Source organism: Notechis scutatus, chromosome Z (assembly GCF_049901735.1).
Source record: "Notechis scutatus isolate UNSWTSFEM ecotype Mainland chromosome Z, rNotScu1.2, whole genome shotgun sequence".
Taxonomy (NCBI): Eukaryota; Metazoa; Chordata; class Lepidosauria; order Squamata; family Elapidae; genus Notechis; species Notechis scutatus.
Genome location: NC_142025.1, coordinates 48,458,777 through 48,484,152, shown reverse-complemented (window position 1 = coordinate 48,484,152; position 25,376 = coordinate 48,458,777). Strand labels below are relative to the sequence as shown.

The following is a 25,376-nucleotide window of genomic DNA, read 5'->3' as shown; positions in this document are numbered from 1 at the left end:
TGGAGAAACAGTTGTTAGAAGAAATTACTGGCCTAATCCTGCAAGGAAGGCAGGAAGGAAACATTCTGGGGTTGCTTACAGAAACTGCCTCTCTGTTAACCCTTATTACATTCTTGGCAGGACTAGACTTCTTGTCTCAGGAACCTCTCTGGAGTTTTTTTCCCCCCTCCTTTGCTGTTACTTTGCTTGTGTGGAGTGACCATTCAAAGTTACAATGGCACTGAAAAAAGTGACTTATGACCATTTTTCACACTTACAACTGTTGCAGCATCCCCACAGTCATGAGAGGCCAGGCGAGGAGATGCATCCCTCGATGTGAGTGATATTGAGTTGGCCACGCCCAGCCAATAACATGACCACCAAGCCACACCCACCAACTAAGCCATGGCCACAGAACTGGTTGTTAAAAAATTTGAATTCTACCCCTGGCTACATGTAGAGAGAAAAAAATTGATTTGAATTTCCAGACCAGGTGACCCAATTATTGCTTTCTAATCCTACTTTACCATATACAATTATTGTGTAGATTTACAAAAGAGCACACACACTGCTCCCACTCCCTTAAATAACTGTACATTAACAAACATTGATTCTGGAGCCAAGACTATGAAGCTTCCCCTCTTTTTTAGATTTCATGTCACAACAAAGCTATCAGAAAGGTGTTTCTTCTGCTTGCCTCTCAGTTGTGGGATTCAAACATTTTTACTACTGGTTCTGTGGGCGTGGTTTGGTGGGCATGGCATGGTAGCCATAGCAGGGGAAGGACACTGCAAAATCCCCGTTCCCTCCCTACCCCACCAACCTGCTTTCCAGTTCCATTCTCCTGTGCAGGGCAACCAAAGAAGATCCAGCCGATCAGCTGGGACTGGGGAGGAAGAGAATAGATGGGGGCAGGGCCAGTCAGAGATGGTATTTGCTAGTTCTCCGAACTACTCAAAATTTCCACTCCCAGTTCTCCAGAACTGGTCAGGACCTGCTGAATATCACCTCTGCTGCCACTTATTCAATGTATGTTTTCATCTTTCCAATGCCACTGTTTCCCAGCAATTACTGCAAAAGCAAGGAAACTAATATTTTCAACTTCTGAATATTTGGCTTGGTTTTTGAAAGTGAATGGCAAATTCCTTCAGGGAATCTTCCTAGTGCCCAAAAGATCTTCAGTCATCAAATTGCCTTCATCAAATAAACATTTCCAGTAATTGAAATTACACTGAAGTTCTTCTGTGATTTTTTTTTAAATGCAATTTACCAAAGCCATAGACTATAGAGTCCTACTTTTACAGATAAATGCTGCACATTAATTTTCTAGCTTGCAGCTTACCTATTTTTTCTACATATAGGAAATAATCAAATTATTTTTTAGTAAGAGAAGCCAATTATGTTCTGCTTAGTTTGAACTGAGGGGAGATTTTGCTCTTCCTTGAAGTTATTTCTTATTTATTAATCAAATATATATAGCTGCTCATCTCACTGATGTGACTATGGGAGGTACATAACAATAAATAAAGAAATCAACAAAGAATATAAAAACAGTGAATAAATATAAAAGACCCTGCTAATAAATATCTTTAAAAAACCAATTCAATCAAAGCGGAGGGAGAGCATCTCCTTGTGAACTAACTTTCCCAAGAAGCAGTGGATTCCGAATGAAAAACATTTATGAGGGACAGGAAGTGCCCGACACTTGTAGCAAATCCTCCAATGTAGCAAATTGGTTGCCCTGCTCTGGGATCAGCTGAGCTATCACTGGACACTTACCCATGACCTTTTGTCCCAGCTTCCTTCAATGAGCTGTCAGGTTTTGTGGAAACGAGTGTCTTCCATGTATGAGCAGTTAATGTTGTTGTAGAAATTGAAGCTGAAGAAAACATTGATATATAGGAAAATTGTTCTGGCCATTGGTGTGGAGATCTTTCTGTCCAGCCTCCAAATTCATGATACCCTACTAAGAAGACAGGGTTACATAATATAAAGAGATATTATCTATTTCTCCATTACGGAACTTACGTAATCAGAGCAGTCAGACAAAGTATTCATTTATTGTACTTACAAGATCACAAGGCTTACAATAGAAAGGATAATTTGTATGTTCAGAAAAAAGTACACCTAAATAATTCCTAGACCTAGAAAAATAGTTAGGGTCTTAAGCCAAAGTGTCACTCTGTTGTATTGCATAAAACATGTCTGATTGTATTTGGTTCACAATCTGGTATAAAGTCATCATTTAGAAACCATAAAGACTCAATTAATATAACACAACGAGTAAAAACCAAATAACCAGTTAAGTTCACTTCACAAATCCAACCAGTCTAGGGTCAATGTTATGCTTTAAAGTCTTGTGTTTGTGTGTATGTGTTTGTCCATTTTCCTATTTTATAATTCACTTTTTATGTGACTCATTTTTAGGGAAGGCAAGCCAGATATAAATTCTTATTTACAAAGAGACAGAGGAGTAGAGCGAAAACAAATAAACAACCCCATTCTAATTCTGTGGTTTATTGAAATAAACTTGACTACAGCCTCTTTCTTGTACGTGCAGTATAATAGTTATTGTGATAGTTCACAATTAATTTATATAAATCAATACCTTAAGATTTGATTACAATAGTCAGAAGGTTACATGGCTTTAAGAGATGGAAAGAGGACAACTTCTCATTTTCCAAGATTTTGTTATGTGTGCAAAGCATGTTAACAAAAGACCTAACAACCACTGCATACAGAAATCTTTTTGTTTCAGTAGAATGAGGTTTGGGGCCATCACTTAATTAAGCCATGCAAATGAGAATCTTCCAGCAGAGCTTAATCAGAGACATTGGTTATAAAAATACAGTACCAGTCTCTTGCCATGGTAAACAATTCATTTGCATGTCTTGATTCAGGTCATACTTAAAGAGAATTTTCTCAAAAACAGTTGGTTTTGGTAACTTTTCAACATAAAAAAACAACTATAATAAATGAAACTTTCTCCCTAAATGGAGGCAATATAAAACATATCTTACCTTGTTTATTCTTCAATTAATTTGTTAAATGTAGGATTACGGTTATTTGACTTGTTTATAAGCAAATGAGAAAATATGCTAACTGTCCCTGTTTCATTTTAATGGTGATCTTTCTAATTGTATGTTTCACCTGGGACATAAAATTTTCATGATCGTATGTGTAGAAAAACAAAACATACAACCTCAACTTAATCTTTATTTCAAACAAAAATATCTGAATCACATACACATTCAAAGAAACAATCTTAAGAAAACATGTTGAATGGTTGCAGTCTAGCTCTTTGGATGAATGCTTAGAGATGCATACATACACATGAAGCTGGGGAAGGCAGAAATTTCTGAGAAGCCACAGAGAATGTATGGAAGAACAAAATTATTTCACCAGCTTGCCTTCTGGCACATGGGTGTTTGGTTACTTGTACACTTATACACACCATGGTGCTTTTTTTCCCTGATGGTACCTATACAATCTTCAAAATTCCATGTTCTCCAACAATCCTAAAATACTTGGGGATCCTTCATTTTAATATGAGTATGCATTCATAATGATCTGAATGTAGGCATAAAATGAATTGATAGATGCAATAAATACCACAAAACTTTTTATTAGCACAAAAATATTTTAGTTCACCAACCAACATTATATCTATAAAAGCAAACATCTTTGGCACTGAGATACTTCATTAAAACAAAGCATCAACAATGTCTTTTGGCTGATGACAAAATATTACCTAAAAACAATAAACCGATACAGAAAGGCAGCAGAGTACAATTCCCAATACATTGCACAAAAAATGAAGGTATTGATACATAAATATAATCAGACACTTAGTAATAATTTCAAATAGATAACAATATTATAGTTGGACTGTACAGTATCAAGTGTTGTGACAAATTTACTGAAAAGAGACTAAAAGAAGAGGAAAATATTACGCAAGCATAAATAGTTTGGGATTCTATCTCCAATAGCTCAATCATTGTAGAAATTCAATAAACCAATAAATACTACAATGAAAAAGTATTTATTTAAAAGTTCAGGAGAAAAGCATAAGCTATCTTTCAATAGACATAAAAACCAAAAGGACATTCCCTGGTTTTATAAGCTGAAGCCATATTGATGTGTTTAATGAATTTTCAAATATAGCATGTTTTTAAGTCCAGTGCAAAATCCTAACATTGTGACAACATGGCACATATGTAGGAATTTCTCACATGGATCTTGTCAGCTACTGAGTTATGTGTCTCCACTTAGATTACATTTCTCTGAAATCAAGAATCAGGAGTGGAGTATAACAACAGTGGCATGTGCTTCAGGACTTCAGTAAGGCATTTGATAAAGTAGACCACAACCTACTTCTTACTAAAATAGAGCAATCTGAGACAGCATCACCACCAGATGGAATCGCATCTGGCTGACCAATCACACTCAATGTGTAGTCCTCAATAGAACTACATCTACATGGAAGGAAGTATTCGGTAGGATACCCAAGGTTCTGTCTTAGGTCCGGTACTCTTCAACATCTTCATAAATGATTTAGATGAGGGAATAAAAGAGAACTATTACAAATTCACAGACAGCACCAAGCTAGGGGTAATAGCCAACACTTTAGAAGTTCCAGAAAGAGTTTGATAGACTTGAACACTGGACCCTATCCAACAAAATGCAATACAGTGGTGAGAAAAGTAAAGTTTTACGCTTAGGAAAGAAAAATCAAATGCAGTTATAGAAAGGATAATATCTGGCTTAATGGTAGTAACTGTGAGTGGGATCTAGGAATCCTGCATCAAAAGAGGAACAGTCTATTCAAAAACACATACAATATTAGTGCTGCTATATCCTGTCTTGGTGAGACTACATGTGGAATACTGCATTCAGTTCTGGTCACCATGACATAAAAAAGCTGTTGAGCCTCTAGAAAAAGTGCAGAACGAAGTTACGAATAGAGGTCTAAAGTCTAAAACGTAAAGTGAATAGTTGCAGCAACTGAGTATGTCTAATGGGACTAATCCTCTCTCCATTAGATTAGACATAATCTAATGGAGGGAGGATTAGTCCCATTTTCAGAAAGAAGGAGTCAACCTATTCTCCAAAGCATCTAAGGGCAAGACAAGAAATAATGGATGGAAACTTATCAAGGAGAGATCCACCTAGAACTAAGGAAAATTTTGCTGAAAATTGAAAACAATTTTCCTTCAGAAATTGTGTGGGCTCCACTATTGGAGGGTTTTAAGAAATTAGACAGCCATTTGTCTGGAATGATATGGGACTTCCAAGGTCCCTTCCAATTCTGTTATTCTGTATTCTGATAGTGGTACCAATTGAGAACATATGTAAAAGGCAGCTGGATCTATGTAGTTTCTACATTTCTGCTGACTATGGAAAATCTGAGAGAGATTTAATTATCAAAACTAGATATGATTTTCACATATAGATTGACCCTGACAGAATTCCATCAGCTTTGTTCACTAAGTGGACAAAATTAAGCAGAATTTCAGTTTCTGAAAGTGCCTATGCTCAGTGGAATATTTGTTCTGACTTTCATCTCTAGAGAAAGTAATCCAAAAAGTTATTTATTTCTCCAATTTTTATAGACAAGTGCCTTATTTGGTTAATGGAATGCCATCAATGGTCTGAAAATGTTGCCCAAGAGGCAAATCCTAATTTTTATTGGAATGCATGATATAACTTGTTCTCCTTTGTTTCATGTTGTTAAGAAAAGAAAATTTAATCAAGACTTGTTAATAATTTAATTCTAATAGTATTTTAATGAAACGCATATTAAGAATTAAATATCAGAGTCCAGATGATTATCTGTAAAACATGCATGAATTAGAAATAGATTATCTGCCAATACAAGAAAAGTATTATGGGTGTGGAAAGCACATTGTCACTAATTCCCTGCAAAACATTTTTTTTCTTTTTCACATTACTCTGACCTCATGAATTCCATTCTTTAGTGTTACACTTAAAAAGTATACTTTCATCTTTTTTTATTTTATCAATATACAGGAATATGTAATTTTTGATATTATGACTGGAGAATGAAACGGATTTTAATTCTTGGAGTATTTGATTGTATAAGGCATGCTGGAATATTTTTTTAAAATCTCTTGCCTGCTCTCAATTACTATTAAGTATAACAGAAGATTCTGTAGAGGAGATGAACAAGACAAATATGCAGAAGATTCAGTACATGTTACCTGCACACTGGTGTGAAGAGATTGCAGAGGGTTTCACTTTTTGGCAATTTAATATTTCATAGAAATAAGTTGGATAATACATTGAGGTTCCACAAGTAACAAAAACAAAAAAGCAATGGCACAAGGCAGAGGAAGGCTTACATTCGGACATAAGTCCATGTATAACTCTTTGCACACTGGAAAAGGTTCAGTAATATTTCAAGATCTTAGACAGACAGTGTCTATCATTTTAGGTTGCATTAAGAAAACAATAAATACATTTATAAGAATAACAACTAAGCATGCAAAAGCTACATAAACACCACTTTCATCCTGAGATTGTGTCTTCTAGTGAATATTCTGAGCTTTGAAAATGTAATCTATGTAAAAAGGTAGATTACAACCATTTATAACGGCACACATTTACTTTTATTTGTATCGCCATACTTAAGTACAAAATGTTTTGTAGGTTATACTTGGAAAAATTAATCACTGATCAAGTCCAACAACAGATTGCAGTACATCTCCGTGTCATGACATTTTACCTTGGGATTCAATAAAGAGAAGGAGGCTGAATATCGATGGAGAAATAATTGTCCAGTGAAAGATAGGGTATCTTAAAATCCCCTTACATATAAAATAAATATAAAAAGTTCAGATCTCCTCCTTGAGAATATCATCAAACATTATTTTATCTGGAAAACTCAATAAAAAGTTATACAGCTTCTCTTTTAGGCTAAAAGTTAATGATTTAAAAAATGCAGAACATCATTCATTCTAAGCCAGCATTTCCCCTAGTATCAAATCTGTGTTTAGAAGTTCATACATAAGCCCATACATTATTGTTTTTTAAAATATCTTTGCATACATCATGAATGTTTTTAGATATATTATTTTGGATATTTTTAATTTACATTCTTGCTGATCTTTGTAGGGAACAAAGTTTGCACTGAATAGAATGATTTTGATCTAGCAAGACTCCATTTATTTCTCTCCCACGTTCCTTCTACAAGGAGGTATCATGTTCACATGGCACATGGCAAAATTAAAATTATAATTTTAGTTAAGGATATGCCCAGAAAAATTCACAGGTAATAACAGTCAGAGGCACTCTAAAGTGGCAAGTCAATTAACATTTCTGGAGCAGTTAAAAGCTTCAGGTTTATGGATGTACAATGATCACGTGGTGGCCCTATTTAACCCTAGGCAGGAGTAAGATCTATTTTTCCCTGGTTTTCAGATGGCAGTAAAAATCGTAAAGCTTCTTTTACAACTTTTATGCATCTCTAACTCCAACTAACAACAAACTATGCAGTCGATCTCAATTGTAGAGGTCTGGTTTTGAAGATAGTATGTGATTATGGGTTACAGATTTTCCTTCCCAGTTATAAGACATGAAGCCATTGCTGCTTAATTAATTACTATATTCTCAAATAAAATAAAGAATTCTTAGTGCTCTGCAAGCCTGGTTATTTGCATGCAAACATTTCATTACCTGCCTAGATAATATCATCAATGGGAGTCACCGATTATTTTATTTAGTTGGCTAATGAAATATCTATAAGAAAACAACCAGATTCAGAGAGCACCAAGTACTTCCCAGTTCAACCCTGAGCTATACATATTCTCTTTTATTGAAAGTAAAAATGGCAAACCTTTGATCCTAATGCTCCCTCTGGTTCTCACCATAATTCTGTGCAGGTGTCCTCATTCAAAAGCCCTTTATGGACAATAATTTTAGAAAATGTCAAGTGGATAAAATAGAATCAGAGAAGGGAATTCTATAAACAAATGGATTGTCACAAAGAAAAAAAAAGAGTTTCAGAAAGACAGAGAGAAAAGAGGTTTTACAACCCAGTTTGAGCTCCAGCATCCAACACTTCTAGCATCACCTATCATCTACTCTTCTCCCCTCTACCAGAATAGGAATGTATGGCCTTCACAGAAGTGTCCTCCATTCTGAAGCAAAAACATGGACTACTCTGTCAAACATTTGCCAAATTGCAACTTGAGGATACCTCTTCCATGGAGCTGGAGAATCTGGTTATACTCTTTAGGCATGGCATGGAAACCTGGCTTTGGAAGTTGGTTGTCATAGTAGTGATGACTTATGGGGATACCTGCTATGCTTTTGGAGAAAGGCCAAAAACCATACAGCTTCACATTCTCACAGAGTTCCACTGCTACACTGGTGATCATGAAGCCAGAAGACAGTCGGTAGGCTTTGACACCCTTAGTTCTCCAGAACTGGGCAAGACTTTTGAGATACCTTGGATAGAAAAATATGGCCTTCTGTTTTGCGCTGAACTCTCTCAGGGTGTGATGTACTTTGAAAGATGCTGCTGTGTTGCTTCTAAAGGAAAAAGCGGGTAGCAAGAGGAAAGCTTCTCCATAACTTGCAATGTTTTCCAGGAAGGTGGCCTTCTGATCATTCAGTTTGTTATATCTGGTCATAAGAGCAAAGACACTGGATGTGGATATGTGCTAAAAATGTAGGGCATATTCCTTAAGTAGCAGTATTTTAACTTTAGACAGGCAGACAGAATGAGCTTACAGTTTATTAACATTTACAAGTATTTAGTTTGTACACAAAGTGAGCCGTTTTTTTAAAAAAAATAACTATGCAGATTTTGTTTCATGGAGAATCTATTCCTCCCTTTCCTTTTGATTCTTTGCCATATGTTCAGTCAATGCATAATATAAAAGAAGCTGCAGCACTGAAGCAAAATCTTAAGGGGCACTGAGAGACAAGAAAGCCTATTGCCACTTTTTAGATAATGGTTTTCATTATTCCAATGCTTTCTTGATCTCAAAGCAATGGAGAAATTTGTGGAAGCAGAAACTATAGGACTCCACGGCTGCATTACTTTTTCAAAGGATGGAAAGGATAAGGATCTCTCTTTGCATTAGCCTGCCTTTTAAGAAGGAATTTGAGACATTAATGAAGCCAATAGAACTGAGAAGTCATGATGGTGTGGATAACACACCAATGAGTTTCTGGATGTTTAGCCTAATAATTAAACACAGATTGCAAATCATACTACAGGTATACTCACTTCTGAGCTATAATGCTTGGGTTAACAGTTACAAGGTTTGTCTTATTGCCAACATCTTGACTGACATTTCCGCTGGTTGGGGGAAGATTACACCTGTAATTTTACAAAAGGTGTTTAGATTCCACTCCTATTCTCCTATTGTAATAGTCAGATTTCTCTCAAGTATTAAAAGATACATTAATTTTACCAAATCAGGCTCTATCTAACCTCTAGCCAGCTGAATTCTGAGAATTGTAGTTTTATTACTTTTATAGCCTCGTCACTGTATCTGAAAGATTGGATTTCTAAGGCTTTTTCTAAATATGCCTTTAAGAAATAATGGAACCTATGTTTTGGCATAAATATATGCTGAAAATGTATCATATACATAATATTTGAAGCTCAAAATTAGGAATCATAACTAACTTACAGCATTCCTTCTTTACAATGGGAGGATATTTATCTAATTATGTAGATGGATTTGTGATACAAATTTATGTATCTTTTAGTTTAGTAGACACAAATTTATATAACTACAAAAAATATGTAACAGCCTTTCCATCTTGTCAGCCTTTCAAAAGGAGAATAGATGGATCAGAGGTAACTCTTCAGATGTGAGGTTGTTCTTAAGTCCAGTTACGTTTGCAACAAGCTACAATAGAAGTACTTCAATAGATCATTTGGGGAAAGAAAACTGGTGAGGTGGAAGTACCGTGCATTTATTTGATTCAGGTTGTCTTCATTTCAATAGAAAATCTCAGAGCTAAGCTCACCTCAACATATGTATGGATCTGATACAGCTGATTTCATTACAGAGCAATAAAAAAACCATACAGGCAAATATAGCAAATATAACTTAACCCTTTGCTTGCTATCCCCACTTAGAACTGACCATACTGTACTTGAACATCTAAATTCCGGCACAATCAGCTGGTATTGAAAGGTGGGGATAAACAATGTTATATTTGCAGTTAACGATCTTTATATTCTTCTACATCAGGGGTGTCAAACTCGCATCATCATGCTGTCATCACATGACATATCACAACCTTTTCTCCTTCATAAACTGGGGGTGGACCGTGGCCAGCGTCAAACATCTGGAGGGCCATGAATTTGACATCCCTGTTCTACAACATGTGCCTTCGTCTTCTAGATGTGTTAGGCTATAATTCCAGCCATCCATAGCCAATATCACCACATTGGGAAAGGCTGGCTGACTCTCTTTCTTATTAATGCAATGATTCTCTTTCTTATTAATGCAATGAGTGGATTATCATACTTAAAATCTCACCTGAACACAAAGTCAGATTTATCAATTTCAGCTCCACAATTGGAACTCTTAAGATTTCCTCCATTTCCAACAACTGCACACTGCTTGAAAGGAAAATCCAGAGGCTGAAACTGAAAACAAGAGACAGTGACAGAGTTGTCAGAGTTTAAAACAGGATGAGCATCCATTTCTTTTAATAAAGTACTTACTGAATGATTGCTAGTAAGTATAAGTCTCCTATCCTTAAACTCCCAGTGTTTTCCAGGGACCAAACAATAATTCTGGATACACATTTCATTAAGCCAATTTTCATTTAATCGTGGTTTGTTGAAATGCTGCTGTGCAAAACCATAAACATGGTCTACAACAGTGGTTCCCAAACTTTTTCAGTCCACCGTCCCCTTGGTGCTACAAACTCATCCTCAGTGACCCCCACCCAAGGGTGGGAATCAAATTTCTGTAGGCGTGGCCTAATTTGAGGGTGTGGCTTGCTGGTCACGTGACTGGGTGGGCATGGCTTGCTGGCTGGGCATGGCTTGCTGGTCACATGAGAGGGTAAGTGTAATCTGGTGGTCATGTGACTGGGTGGGCATGGCCAGGTGACTGGCAAACCAAATACACGTGGTCCTCACTTAATAGCCGGTTGTTTAGCAAGTGTTCTAATTTATGACTGGCCTCCCCAGAGATACTTGACCTGTTTTTGGAGTTTTGACAGCCATGCACACACATACACACACACTCCTTCTAACCCTGCTGAGCAGGTCATTGCACTAGAATCAGCAGCATCTCTGATTAGATTCTAGCAGAGAATAAAATCTAATCAGAGATGCTTTGCTGATTCTTGTTGTTTTATTTGTATCTCATTATTTTATGTTGCTGAATTGCATTGACGCATGTCCCTTCCTGTGCACAACCCAGAAGCTTTTGTGATTCTTTGCAGCAAAAATTACCGACCTCTGGCTTTGCTCGACTTTTCAAACATGCCGACACTGCCGCGTTCTAGGCGCCGGCCCCACAGGTCCACCCCATTGAGCCCACTGCACTGGAGGGACCTGCCCAAGCAAGTCAAGTCAATGAGGTGAGCCTGAGAGAGGGAAAGAGAGAGAAAGGAGAGAGAGAGAGAGAGAGAGAGAGAGAGAAAGAGAGAGAGAGAGAGAGAGAAGGAAGGAAGAAAAGAAAGAGAAAAGGGAAAGAAAAAAAAGGGACAAAGAAAGAGGGGGTGATGGAAGGAAGGGACAGAAAGAAAAAGAAATAAAGAAGGAGGGAGGGAGGGAGGGAGGGAGGAGAAAGATAATGAAATATCTTTTCTAGTCCAATCACCTGCTCCAGCAAGGTTAGAAGGGAGTGTGTGTGTGTGTGTGTGTGTGTGTGTGTGTGTGTGTCTCCTTGTAATTTACCAATACATTTTGGTTTTGCCTTCTTCAGAATTGGCACTGTAATACATTGGGGAAAAGTAATTTTTTAGGGTGTAGATCTGGTCCAATGGATCCTGTTTAAAGCCTCAACAAAATGTGAGAGAGCTTCCTGATAGTCTTGACCATGTTTTGTCCACAAAACCTTTAATTGAAGCCGAAGAGGTTTCAATGTGCTGGCAAAAATGTTTCAATGTGGAAAAGGGCCTCAGTTTAAACTAGGCCTCATTTCAATCTGATGCATCAGGTCTCTCTTTCTCTCTCTCTCTCTCTCTCTCTCTCTCTCTCTCTCCCTCCCTCCCACCCTCCCTCTCTCACTCTCTCTCCTCCCTCCCTTCCTCCCAGACTGGCTTTGCTCTACTTTCCCAATGTGCCTGTGGGGCCAGTGCTTCGAACATGGATGGATGGATGGATGGATAGATAGAGAGACAGACAGACAGACAGAGACAGGTAGGTAAGTAGGTAGATAGATTGGTAGATAGATAGGTAAATAGGCAGGCAGGCAGGCAGACCTTTTGGATGAATGTATGGATAGGTCGGTAGGTAAGTAGATTGGTAGATAGGTAGCTAGGTAGATCTATATTGTTAGATAGGTAAGTAGGTAGACAGACAGACAGAAAGACAGGCAGGTAGGCAAGGAGGGAGGCAGGCAGGCAGGCAGACAGACAGACATTTTGGATGGATGGATAGATAGATAGATAGATAGATAGATAGATAGATAGATAGATAGATAGATAGATAGATAGATAGATAGATAGATAGATAGATCTATATTAGTAGATAGGTAGGTAGGTAGGTAGGTAGACAGAAAGGCAGGCAGGCAGACAGGCAGGCCTTTGGATGGGTGGATGGATGGACGGACGGACAAACAGAAAGAAAGAATGAGACAGCAGTGGCACTTTGAGAAAGTTAGTAGAGCAAAGCCAGAGTGGGAATTGAAGTCCACACAAGTTGCCAAGGTTGAGAAACACGGGCTGAATGTATCAACCCAGCCATTCTGGTTTAGAGTTTAGCATGCTGTTTGATTCTGGCTTGGTCAATGAATAAACCATGGCTAAGATCTTCCTGCTCCTTAATGCAGCTGCCCCCTCTGCCCCTTCTCCAGCCCCCTGCAGCTGACCCTCTGTCCCTTCTCCAGCCCCCTGCAGCTGCCCCCTCTGCCCCTTCTCCAGCCCCCTGCAGCTGGCCCTCTGCCCCTTCTCCAGCCCCTGCAGCTGACCCCTCTGTCCCTTCTCCAGCCCCCTGCAGCTGCCCCCTCTGCCCCTTCTCCAGCCCCCTGCAGCTGGTCCTCTGCCCCTTCTCCAGCCCCCTTGGCATCCAATTTTGCAATGCCAACCTCCCCAGGACAGCGATGCAGCCGACCTCACCCTTTTGCTTCAACCCAAGGTCCACTTTTTTTTTTTTTTTTTTTTTTTTTTTTGCCCTAAATTTATTTATTTATTTATTTATTTATTTATTTGATTTGTCAATTGTTTACAAGATAATAAGTACAAGTGTATACATAGTTGTGAATATATGAAATGGGTACATATAAGAAAAATAAAAGAATAAGAGAAACAATAGGACAGGGACGGTAGGCACGTTGGTGCGCTTTATGCACGCCCCTACAGACCTCTTAGGAAAGGGGTGAGGTCAATAGTGACAGTCTAAGGTTAAAGTTTTTGGGGTTTGGGGAAGAGACTACAGAGTCGGGTAGAGTATTCCAGACATTGACCACTCTATTGCTGAAGTCGTATTTCCTGCAATCAAGTTTGGTGCGGTTTACTTTGAGTTTGTATCTGTTGTGTGCTCTTGTGTTGTTATGGTTAAAGCTGAAGTATTCATTGACAGGTAGGACACTGCAATGTATGATTTTATATACCATGCTTAAGTCGGACCGAAGACGGCGTAATTCGAGGTTTTCTAGTTTTAGAATTTCGAGTCTGGTGGCGTAAGGTATTCTATATAACGGGTAGAAGAGTGGAGAACTCTTCTTGTGAAATACTTCTGGACTTTCTCAATTGTGTTAATATCACATACGTGATAAGGATTCCAGACTGATGAACTGTATTCGAGTATTGGTCTAGCAAATGTTTTGTATGCTCTGGTTAGTAGTGAGATATTACCAGAGAAAAAGCAACGTAGGATTAGGTTAACAACTCTTAATGCTTTTTTTGGCTATGTAGTTGCAGTGAGCTCTAGCACTTAGATCATTAGAGGTGAGTATTCCCAGGTCCTTTACAGAGCTTGGGTCATCAACAAGATCTTGACTATTCAGCTTGTATTTTATTTTCTGATTTTTTTTACCAATATGTAAGACAGAGCATTTATTTGTTGAGATTTGGAGTTGCCATATGTTAGACCATTCAGATACATAGTCTAGATCTTTTGTAGGGTAGTAGTATTGTCTGTGGTATTGAACAGCTTTACATCATCAGCGAAGAGAACGAATTGCTCTTGATATGATCACAAAGGTCGCTTATGTAGATTATGAAGAGAGTTGGTCCTAGAACACTGCCTTGGGAACACCACTATTGACAGGTACTGGATTTGATAGGGCTGCTTCCCAATTTTGACCATTTGTTGTCTGTTTGACAGGAATGCTTCTATCCAGTTATTCAGTTGTCCAGAGATACCATAAGATTTTATTTTTAGGAGTAGTTTGTCGTGGTACCACTGAATCAAAGGCTTTGCAGAAGTCTATGTAGATTGCGCTCATTGCTTTGCCCTGGTCGAGTTGAGTAGTCCATATGTTTTTGCAGTGTAAGAGTTGCAGATTACAGGATAGTTTTTTTCTGAAACCAAATTGTTTATTGGAGAGTAGGTTGTTGGTCTCTAAATGGAGGATGATGGATTGGTTAATAATTGATTCCATGACTTTACAGGTGATGCAGCATAAGGAGATTGGTCTGTAATTTTCAACTAGGCTTGGGTCTCCCTTTTGAAGATGGGAATGACTGTGGCTTGTGACCATAGGTTGGGCAAGGAGCTGGTTCTGAAAGATCTTTCAAAGATTATGCTTAGAGGTTTGGCTATGGCAGCGGATAGTTTTCTTAAGAAGTAGGCACATATTCCATCCGGTCCAATAGATAGAGATGGTTTTAGGTTGCGTAGTGCTTTTTCAACGTTGTCTACTGTAAAATCGATATGTATTAGATCATTATTGTTGTCTGTGGTACGGCTAGAAACATTGGGCATGATCCATTACTGTTTACAAACACTGAGCCGAAGAATGTGTTAAAGATGTTGGCTTTAATGGTGTCGTCGCTGCAGTCTTTACCATCAGGTCCTATCAAGGGAGGGATGGACCTTGAGTCTTTTAGTTTGTTGTTTACAAAATTGTAAAAGCACGGGTGGAATTGGTGCTTAGAAGGTTTTCCTCTTGTTTAATGTGGTAATTGGTGCATTCGGTCTTTATCTGGTGGCATAAATTTTTATATCGGTTTTTGAAATTAGCAACGTGACCAGATTTGTTTTTCCGCCAGAGTGATCTCTTTTTGGATTGAAGTTTCCTTATTGATATGGGTAATCTGCTTTTTGTTTTGTTTTTGGAGTTGTTGTTGGAACATATAGTTTGATGACTCTTTTGACTTCAAGTAAAAATATGTTGTAATGGTCTTCAACAGTATTGCATCCAGTGAATAGAGATTGCCAATCGAGGGATGAGAGATCGTTATCTATAAGATCATAGTTGCCTTTTTGAAGTTACAACTAGGGATGACATCATTGTGGTGATTTTTGTGTGGACGTATGTTGAGGCAAAAGTCAATCATATTGTGATCACTACTGGAAAAGGGTTCTTTGGTTTGTATTCGTAAATTAAATTCAAACTATTGCAGAAGATGAGATCGAGGCAGTTGTTCAGTCTAGTGTTGTTGGTTACTAGTTGTTCAAGACCTAGATTTGTAATAGCATTGAAGAAGGTTGTGTGTATGATTTCAGTTGTACAATTATTTAGGGTCCAGTCAATATGAGGTAGATTGAAATCTCCAAGAAAGATAAAAGGGTATGGGCAGGATGTAGCCCATGTTAGTAGTGTATTTAGCTTGTTTACATGTTCGATGTCATAATCAGGTGCTCTGTAACATAGTAAGAATCGAATTGTGATATTTAAGGATAGTTCACAGATGATGGTTTCAGGAAGGGCAAGCTCCTGGGTAACTTGGATATTTTTTAGATGTAAGGATTTTTATAGAATATAGCAACACCACCTCCTCGACGATTTTCACGATCTGATCGGTAAACATGATAGTCTCTTACTGTGGTAATGGAGTCGGGGAGAGATGCATTGAGCCATGTTTCACAGACAAATATAATGTCGAAGTTAGCCATATTTAAGAGGATGAGAAATTCAGGTATTTTATTCACGAGGCTTCTTGCATTGAGTAGTTTGCATTTAAGTCCGGGAGCAGTTGGGATTGAGGTAGTTGGGGCGTGCGTGCCTAGTCTTGAGTGATCGTGGGTGGTGGGTAGTTTTGGGTGATGGTGGGTGGTGGTAGGTGGTTGAGGTAGGGTAGTGGTTGAGGGTAAAAGTTGGGTATTGGGTTGCGTGTCTTACTTTTGATGCAGTCAGCATGGTAGTCAATGTACAGGTCCTTCTCTCCGTTGTCTAGACGGGTTTTGAGTTCGATGCGGAGTGCACGGGAGCGGGCACGTTGCTGTATGGTTAAGCAAGGGGAAGTACTCTGCAAACGCTCAGAGACTCACAACTTCAGTGAAGCATTCCACCCATCTTTATGCTCCGCCCAGGGGGAGGAAGGCGTGCGGAAGCAGCCCAGACCGGCGGAGGTGGAGGGAACGATTGCTTGGAAACTAAGTAAGCAAGCAAGCAAGCGCAGGGCTCGGTCAGAAGAACCGGGCTGCAGAGGGAGGCTAGGTTCTAGGTCCAAGACGGCCATGAAGAGGCCAACCGAACCGAGCCACGCGCCTTGGAGAGCCGCAGCTGCACCCAGCTGCATCCTGTGCGCAAGCCCGGCTGGCTGGAAAGTCAATGGGCTGTGTAGCCAGCAGTCAGTGAGCCTGCGGGGCCAGCACCTCGAATGCCCCCGCCACCTCTTAGCGCCCCCTGCTGGTCCCCTTACCTCTTACCACCCCCTTAAAGCATTTCACTGCCCCCCACGGGGTGGTACCACCCACTTTGGGAACCACTGGTCTACAACCTATAATAGCAACATTTATATACAAATCAAGCCCATAGTATATAAGATGAAATGTGAATCCAGTCAATGAATGCATACCTTTCTATAGTGTATCTCCATAACTTCTTACCATATTTGCTTTCTAAAATGCTAGAGGTACATAGCAATGACCTTGCATACAATTATGGACCAAAACATGGATCAATTTTACATTTGAGTCTTTGTATTTGGCCTAATCATTTATTTCAAACTGACAAAACTTTCTCATGCAAAAGGCATTCTCCAGTTCTGGTGAGGTGAAATTGGACATCACATCTGACTAGAGCTGAGTTGAATAGAATTTATTTTTTTAATTATTATTGTCAAAACTAAACTCAAAATATATATTTTTCCACCTCTTATTGGTCCTATACTGCTTTGTTTATGATATATTATAAACATCATAGCTATTCTTACCTCTGGCAACATCTGGAATATGTCCTCTGTAATGTGGATGGTTTTTTTATTGTCCACTTCATAAGTCATGTTGCTTCCCAGTGGGGTATTATTTTGAGAAGCAATAAAATTATGCATAGCATCGCAGCATGAAGCAAGCTCTGCCCTGAAGTTCATAATAAAAATGAAAGACCAGTATAATGAGTAGAGATATTAATATGATGATAATCAGCACCAAATACAATAAAATTCTGATTCATATTGTTTATTATTATAAACATGCATTAAATTGGGGGTGTCAAACTCACATCACATTATCATTATGTGATGCATTGCAACTTTTTTTTATTAAAACGGGGGTGAGTGTGACAAGCATGTGAAGCATCCAGCCCCCAGGCCATGAATTTTGACATCCCTGCATTAAATGACCCCCAACAAGACATTCTTGAGATAAGTTGGATTTCAATTCATATAATTTATCAACCAGTTTGGCCAACAAAGGCTAGCTAAGGATTTTAAGAGTTGGAATGCAACATATTTTTGATAACATCATGTTGAAAAAGGGTTCAATAAGATTAATGACCTTAATTTCAAGCAATGAAATACCACAGTTATTTTGTCATTTGTTATTATGTAGGTCTATGTAGTTCTTTTTTTAGGAATGGATCTAGTCCTGATCAAATACCAGGACTACCAGATAATAATGAAAAAATGCTATCGCTGCAGACTTTGTTTTGGAATTCTTCAAAGCATCTGCCTGTCCAGTTAAGGAAAACACATGGCAAAATAAAGTTGATCAGATATAACTAGCACTTAACAGACAACATTAATTTCACACCCCAATTTTTATTAATGTCTATTAACATAAAGAGTATAGTGGATTAATAACTTATTAATAACTTCTGATTTAAAATACAAAGTACTCTTAAGACTCCCGGGCAAAATATCGTTATGTATCTATATTGGTAGCATCTGAGTTTTGCTCAGTGATATTCTTTATTTTTTGGTACTTAGAAGGCTTTTTGTTATTTTCAATATTCAAATACATTCAGCCATGATAGCAGACAGGTCCCAAAATACTTTTAAAAAACCACCTAATTTAATATTATCTATAGCTTTTAGATACATAAAAAAACCTACTTTTTTGCCTATGAGAATAATACTTGATAATATTCTTTAGTAATGTCCCTTCTGTGATGGAATGGATCTAAACTAAGCTTTATAATTATAATGTTATAGTGTTATCCTGCTTAAATTAAGCTCAGGATTTCAATGAATTGTTTCCAGGAAATTATGCATTTCTCCATTACTCTAGTGCAGGGGTGTCAAACTCAATTTCATAGAGGGCCTCATCAGAGTTGTGTTTGACCTCAGGGGGCCGGGGTGGGTGTGGCCAGCTCAATGTCACTCATGTCGGGGCCATCTGTGGCTCCCAAGCTCTGTTTTCAGCTGCAACAGCATCCTGCAACCCTCTGCCAGCAAAAACGGAGCTCGGGACAGCCCTCCTGAGCTGTTTCTACTGGCAGAGGCACCGCAGGCCAGTCCTTCGCCATTTCCAGCACGTCCTCATGGGTCAGATCTGGCCCCCGGGACTTGAGTTTGACATCCCTGCTCTAGTGAAAGGCTTTTAAAGTATAAAGGCACTGGATTGAATAATATTAAACTTAGTTGATCTAATCTGAGTGGATCCTAAGCTTTTGATGAAGCAATCCACTTTGCTGTTATAGGATGTAGAGGTGGAAGGTCTACTCGTACAAAATCCATTCTGAAGTACACACTTTAGTATTTCAGAATTATCCCATGGTAATTATTCCTGAGTAAATTTATATATAGGAATTATTGGTTGTTGCATTTTAACTTCACTGAAACTTCACTGAAAGCCCAAGGGAGCACCTTGTTCCAAAGGACTCGGGTGATGGAAAAGAGCCCAGTTAGCTGGGATTCCTTGATTGACGGTATCTGCAGCATGCTTCCTCTGTAAAATGGGTGGGGCAGGCCTGTCCCATATGGGTGAGATGGTTTTTCTAGTAACCAGGACTCATGTTATGCATGGCTTTATAGATAATAACCAACACCTTGACTGGCAGCCAAAATAGTGGCAGCCAATGCAGCTCATGGAACAGCAGTGAAACATTCTAGGGGCGCCAAAGATTCCTTGCACTGCTAACTATGCACAAGTTGAAATTTCCTAATGGTTTTCAAGGTTAGCCCCATTGCAGTAGTCCAGGCATTAGATGACCAGGGCTTGAATGATTGAGCACGGGACTCCTGGTCCAGAAAGGCCACAATTGGCACACTACTTGAAGTTCTCCTAGCTGCATCTGCTACCTGCTCTTTGAACAGGAATATCCAGGAGAATCTCCAAGTTGCAGGTTGGATCTGAGGAAGTGTCACCCCATCCAGAATTAAAGATGTCAAAGGCCTGGATCTAAGAGTTCCACAGACCTAAAACCATTCAGTCTTGCCAGGGTTCAGCCATAACCTCTGTCCCCCGCCCACGCATCCTCCAGGCACCTCAATAGGATCTTCCCTATCCGACTCCATCACTGTAATCATTGTACAGCAGCAGTTGCTACTTTAAAAAAAATTCTCCAAGGGATGAAACATAAAAAAACCGCACCAAACTTGATTGCAGGAAATACGACTTCAGCAACAGAGTGGTCAATGTTTGGAATACTCTACCTGACTCTGTGGTTTCTTCCCCAAACCCCAAAAACTTTAACCTTAGACTGTCTACTATTGACTTCACCCCTTTCCTAAGAGGTCTGTAGGGGGCGTGCATAAGCGCACCAATGTGCCTACCGTCCCTGTCCTATTGTTTCTTTTTATTTTTCTTATATGTATCCATTTCATGTTTATACTAATACCTGTTGTCTTATAATTGCTTGACAAAGTAAATAAAATAAAAATAAAAATAAAATGGGTGTACAATGTGTTACAAATTAGAAGAGAGATTTTTTATGAAATATTTTAATTCTGTAAGGCTTTACTTACCCTATTATTACCATGAATAGGATAGTTCGGAGGAGCCAATACAGATATGGAAAAATAATGATTTTTAAAAATTCATTGTTAATACTATTTTGTTTGTTTGTTTATTAAAACATTTATACAGTCACCTATATTCTTACCAACTCTGAGTGGCTCCTAATCAAAAGCTAAAATATCACATGAAACCATATTAAACCTATGACACTAAATACACTAAAATATTAAAAATAAAAATTTGGCATCAAGATAAACTGTTCAGTCATTTAATCTTATGCCAGTGCCTTGGGGAAAAAGTCAAATCTTCAAAGGCTTTATGAAAGGCCAATGGGATAGAGGAAGAGGGGGGCAGGGGCTGCCACAGAAGAGACACATTTCCTAGCTCCCCTCAGATGGAAATATTTAGGGAAAAGGAATAGAAGTATATACAGCCCATCTGGCCTGGTAGGATGCGTAGATTTAGAGACATAAAAGTTAATGATTTAGGGAAAGGTAGCCCCACATGTAACCTGGCTGTGTGCCATATAGGGCTTTTCCAGGTGATGACCAACATCTTAAACTGCACTCAGAAAAAAAATGGAAGCCAGTGCAGCTCATTCAACAAAGGTGTCACATGGGCAAATCTAGGGCCCAGTCGGCAAGCTTAGCATCTTAACTGCTGAGCTACTGCTTGGGTGTGCATTGCATTATTTTCATTTTAAATATGCATTTTACAAAGTACGTTTAAATAGAGAGTTGTGTATGCAAGTAGCTGCTTTAGCCAGGATGTGAATATCAGTTAAAATGTCTCTGTGATGGATAATATTCAGAAGCAAAGCTATTCCCAACGCAAGAGAGCATTATTGTAATATAATCAGAAATGGCCCAATGTTTTTTTTAAATGAAAAACTAATACAAAAAGGTTTCAGTTAATTTTATGCTTCGTCTAATGAGGTAAATGCAATCAAGCAGTATCATGTTAATACCATACATCAGTGGGACAAGAGACAACACAAGAATATTTCTTAAATTATTCCTTCCTCATTTCTTAAGATGAATACAATTATGCCAAAATAAATACTGGCAATGTTTTGATTTTAGCACCAGTAATTACACACACTTTCCTCTTTGAGAATCACTAAAAAATATTTGGTCTATACATCACCTTGGTTTAATCACACCTTGGTCTGTGAAATCTTACTATCTAGTGTTTATAAAATGTACATATTTTATGCAAATAGTTTCCTTTGATGTAAAATAAATTAGTAGCACAAAACAAAAATCCCTCTTTCATACAATGGAACATATAAATCCAAAGTTAAATCCAAAACATTTCATTAAAATAAATTCCAACTAATCATACTTATAAACTAAACATCAACCAATCTGTTTAAGTTGGTAGGAAAATCATCATAAAACAGCCCAGGAAGATGTTCATTAACTCTTGAAAAAACATGTATGGATAATGATTGTGTTTTTGTATTTATGTTATTTTATTTGTGTTCTGTTTTCTGTCTCAAGATGCTTAGAATAGCTCTGGAAAAAGGTGGTGCCAAAATCAAATCAGTTTGAGTCAAATCAAATCAGATTAGATCAAATAAAAATTATATAGGGGAATCACAGAACACACACACGTTTCCATATCAAAATATTATCAGAAATATAAAGACTTCCATAAGAGAGGCAACTGAAAATCATAATGACATCCTTCACCTACTAGAACTGAAATTCTGTACTTTTGCACTATTTGAGCACCTAAAATTGTTTTCAACTCACTTTTTGAGTCATAAATATTATTCTCAAGTTACTGTGCCTTAGACTTGCATTACAGCTTATACATGACTTATAGCCATGCAATAGTGGAAAATATTTGTAGCTCGGGTATAGGATGAGAATGGAGGTTCATTCTCTGAGCCTGTGGGTTGCTTTCCAAATGTTTTGTTACCAGGCTAGCTAACATTGTCAGCAAAATTTAGGGAATGTCAGTGTTGGTGTTCTTCTGCTTATACAGAAGAAGTAGATCTTGTGATGGGAGGGTCACATTCAGGTGAAGGTCTAGTAATGGGTCATGTCAGGTGTGGGTCATGTGAGGTGAAGGTCTTGTGATGGTCTTGTGGTGGGTAGATCATGTCAGGTGAGGGTCATCGGGAGGTAAAGTGCTGCTTGGGGGGATTGTGGATGCTGGTTGGTTGTGCAGTTGATTTGAATTCTCAGAGGTTCTTAGGCTGATTGTAGATTGAATTGCTTGTGGAGTGTTAGGCTTCAATGAACTAGCAAGTGCGGCGGGTGGTAGTGTGGCTGATGAATCTTGTATTGCTCCAATCACAATTGGGACTGTTTAGTGTCAGTGTACCTAGAGATTTGGGATCATGGTGATTGACTACCAGCTGGTGTTCATGGATCCTGTTTTTCAGTTGATGTGATGTTTGTCCCACATAGAATTGGTTGCAATTGTTACAGTTGTTTTTGTAAATTACATTGTTTCTTTCATCCTTATCATGTCTGTGATTCTGGATAATTTCTGGTGGAGTATGGCTGTGAATTTGTGGGTATGTGACCTATTGTTATTCCTAGAGGTTGAAATAAATAATTTAATTTACAAAATCAACTGTAACAATTTCAACCAATTCTATGGGGTGGGGTGGGGAACAAACATCACATCAACTGAAAACCAGAATCCATGAACACAAGCTGGCAGTCAATCACCATGATCCCAAATCCTTAATCCCTATTCACACTGACACTGAACAGCATCAATTTGATTGGAGCAATACAAGAGTCATCGGCCACTCTACCACCCACTATGCTCATGAGTTCATGAAAGCCTGTCACTCCACAAACAATTCCATCAACAGACACATTGGCCTATAACCAGCCTACAAGCCCCTGAGAATTCAAATCAACTGCACCACCAACCAGCGACAGTATCAATTTCAGCCCCTTCGACCAGCAATTCACCTCCCAATGACCCTCACCTGACATGATCTCCCCATCACAAGACGCATTGCAAGGACTTCACCTGACGGGACCCACACCTGACCTTCACCTAGTGTGACCCTTCCATTACAGGACCTACTGACAACTCGAACCACTTATAAGCAGAAGAACACCAGCACTGGCATTCCAGAAATTCCACTGTATATGTTACCTCACCTGGTAATGAAATGTTTGGGAACTACCTACAAGCTTGGAGAATGAATCTCTACATCCACTTATAGCCATATAAAATATTTTTTCCGGAGTGTACAACACTTCCGATTGCAGCGCTGCGGCGGGGTGGGGAGAGAAGAGCAAGCTCTGCTCTCTCATCCCCAATCTGCACGTTTGGAGGCCCCGGCGATGAAAGCAAGGAACTCTTAAGATAGAGATCAAAGCCGATTTAGTTGATTAAAGATTGACTGGTGTCTTGGACCTGTTCTGAAAAATTTGGAATTGATTGGACTGATTATCTAGGAATTTGGAGTTTAATCTGATGGATTTGTGACTTGTAAAAGAAGAACAGTGGAAAAAAAAGTAAGAGACAGGACTAAACCCAAGAACGGAAGTGACATTTTGAGATTATACAGAGAGGAGAAGCTGATGTAACAGACTGTGACTAAACAAAACGTGAACGGACAAGGAAAGGAAAGTGATTGAATATTACTGGACTTCTTTTTATAGAATATAATTAATGAAATAACATTTTGATTAAGGTTTGATTGAATTTATTAAGAATTTAAAAAGTTAAATGATATGAAACTGTGAAAACTGGTGAAATACTATTTTGATGATTATTGATTGATTGATTACTAACAACTAATGAAATAAGTAAGGTCATATATATAAGAAGTGGAATATAGAATTGTTTAAAGGAAACTGAACTGTACAGTTAAAGATAAAGAATACAGTTGATATACCATAATATAGTAATAGAAAATAGTTGTATAAGAACAAGTATATTTTAGGATATTATATTACACTCTTTCTCCCTTTTTTCTCTCATTTTGATGTTATCCTTCCTGTCATCCCTTTAGCTCTCTCCCCTCTTTATCTTCTTTAATTTTGGTTATTCAGTTAGTTTCAGATTCTATAAAAGATTGAATAAAATCTGAATAATTTAGAATATCATAAGTGGGAAAAGATATTTATATTCTAAGGGAAACTACTGAATAGAACTAATAACAAAAGAAAAATTAAACAGTGAATGGTAAAGTGGGAAGATATCTACAATAAAGTTAGGAATATGACCAGTACTACAACAGCAAACCTGAAAGGGAAAAAACCGATGTCTGGTTCATCAATGTCTATTGCATCTCCAGCGGGCCAAAAAACAATAGAAGGAATGTTGAATACGGAAAAGATGAGCAACGCGGCCAACATGCAGACGATGCAAGCAACATTAACAGCTATTCAGGAAACGATGCTTAAAATGCAGGAGACAATGGTTAATAACCATACAGATATGAAGACGGAAATGGGAGAAATGAAGGGTAAGATTCAAAATTTAGAGGAGAAGATGGGAACGATCCAACAGACACTGGAGAAGAATGAACAGAGAATAAAGAATATAGAAACTAAAGCTGAACAAACAGATAAGAGATTGGAAGGGATGGATAGGAAAGTAACAGAGATGAACAGAGACTTAGAAGATTCGATCATCCATCTCAGGAAGGTAGTTGTCCCATAAATTAAAAATAGAGAAAGAGAAAAGACTAATTCAGCAAGTCAAGGATGAGGAAGGGACAGTGTATTATCAGATGGAGGAGAAAAAGAGAATTGCGCAAAGATATTTTGGCGAGCTTTATAAGCAAGAAGATATTAGGGAAGAAAACATTAGATACTACTTGGAGGAAATGGTCTGAGCCCAATTTCAGAAGAAAACAGAGAAGTACTTAATAAAGAAGTAACATTAACAGAGTTACAAAAGGTGATACAAAAACAAAAAAAATAATAAAACATCAGGCCCAGATGGTCTACCAGGC

General features: G+C 38.2%; 1 protein-coding gene across 3 annotated transcripts in view; it reads right to left on the bottom strand.

Moving 5' to 3' along the window:
- Positions 1–4,183: 4,183 nt before the first annotated feature.
- Positions 4,184–25,376, bottom strand: part of ST8SIA6 (ST8 alpha-N-acetyl-neuraminide alpha-2,8-sialyltransferase 6) — a 67,149-nt gene continuing 45,956 nt past the window's right edge. For 2 of the 3 annotated variants that reach the window (XM_087948106.1, XM_087948104.1), the window contains 4 exons: positions 17,470–17,614; positions 10,506–10,615; positions 9,236–9,328; positions 4,184–8,625 (listed from right to left, as the gene is read on the bottom strand). In XM_087948106.1, the coding sequence (XP_087804232.1) occupies positions 8,157–8,625; positions 9,236–9,328; positions 10,506–10,615; positions 17,470–17,614 (817 nt within the window). In that variant the 3' untranslated portion in view covers positions 4,184–8,156. The remainder of the gene's footprint in view (positions 8,626–9,235; positions 9,329–10,505; positions 10,616–17,469; positions 17,615–25,376) is intronic. The other variant, XM_087948105.1, reaches the window with a different exon arrangement.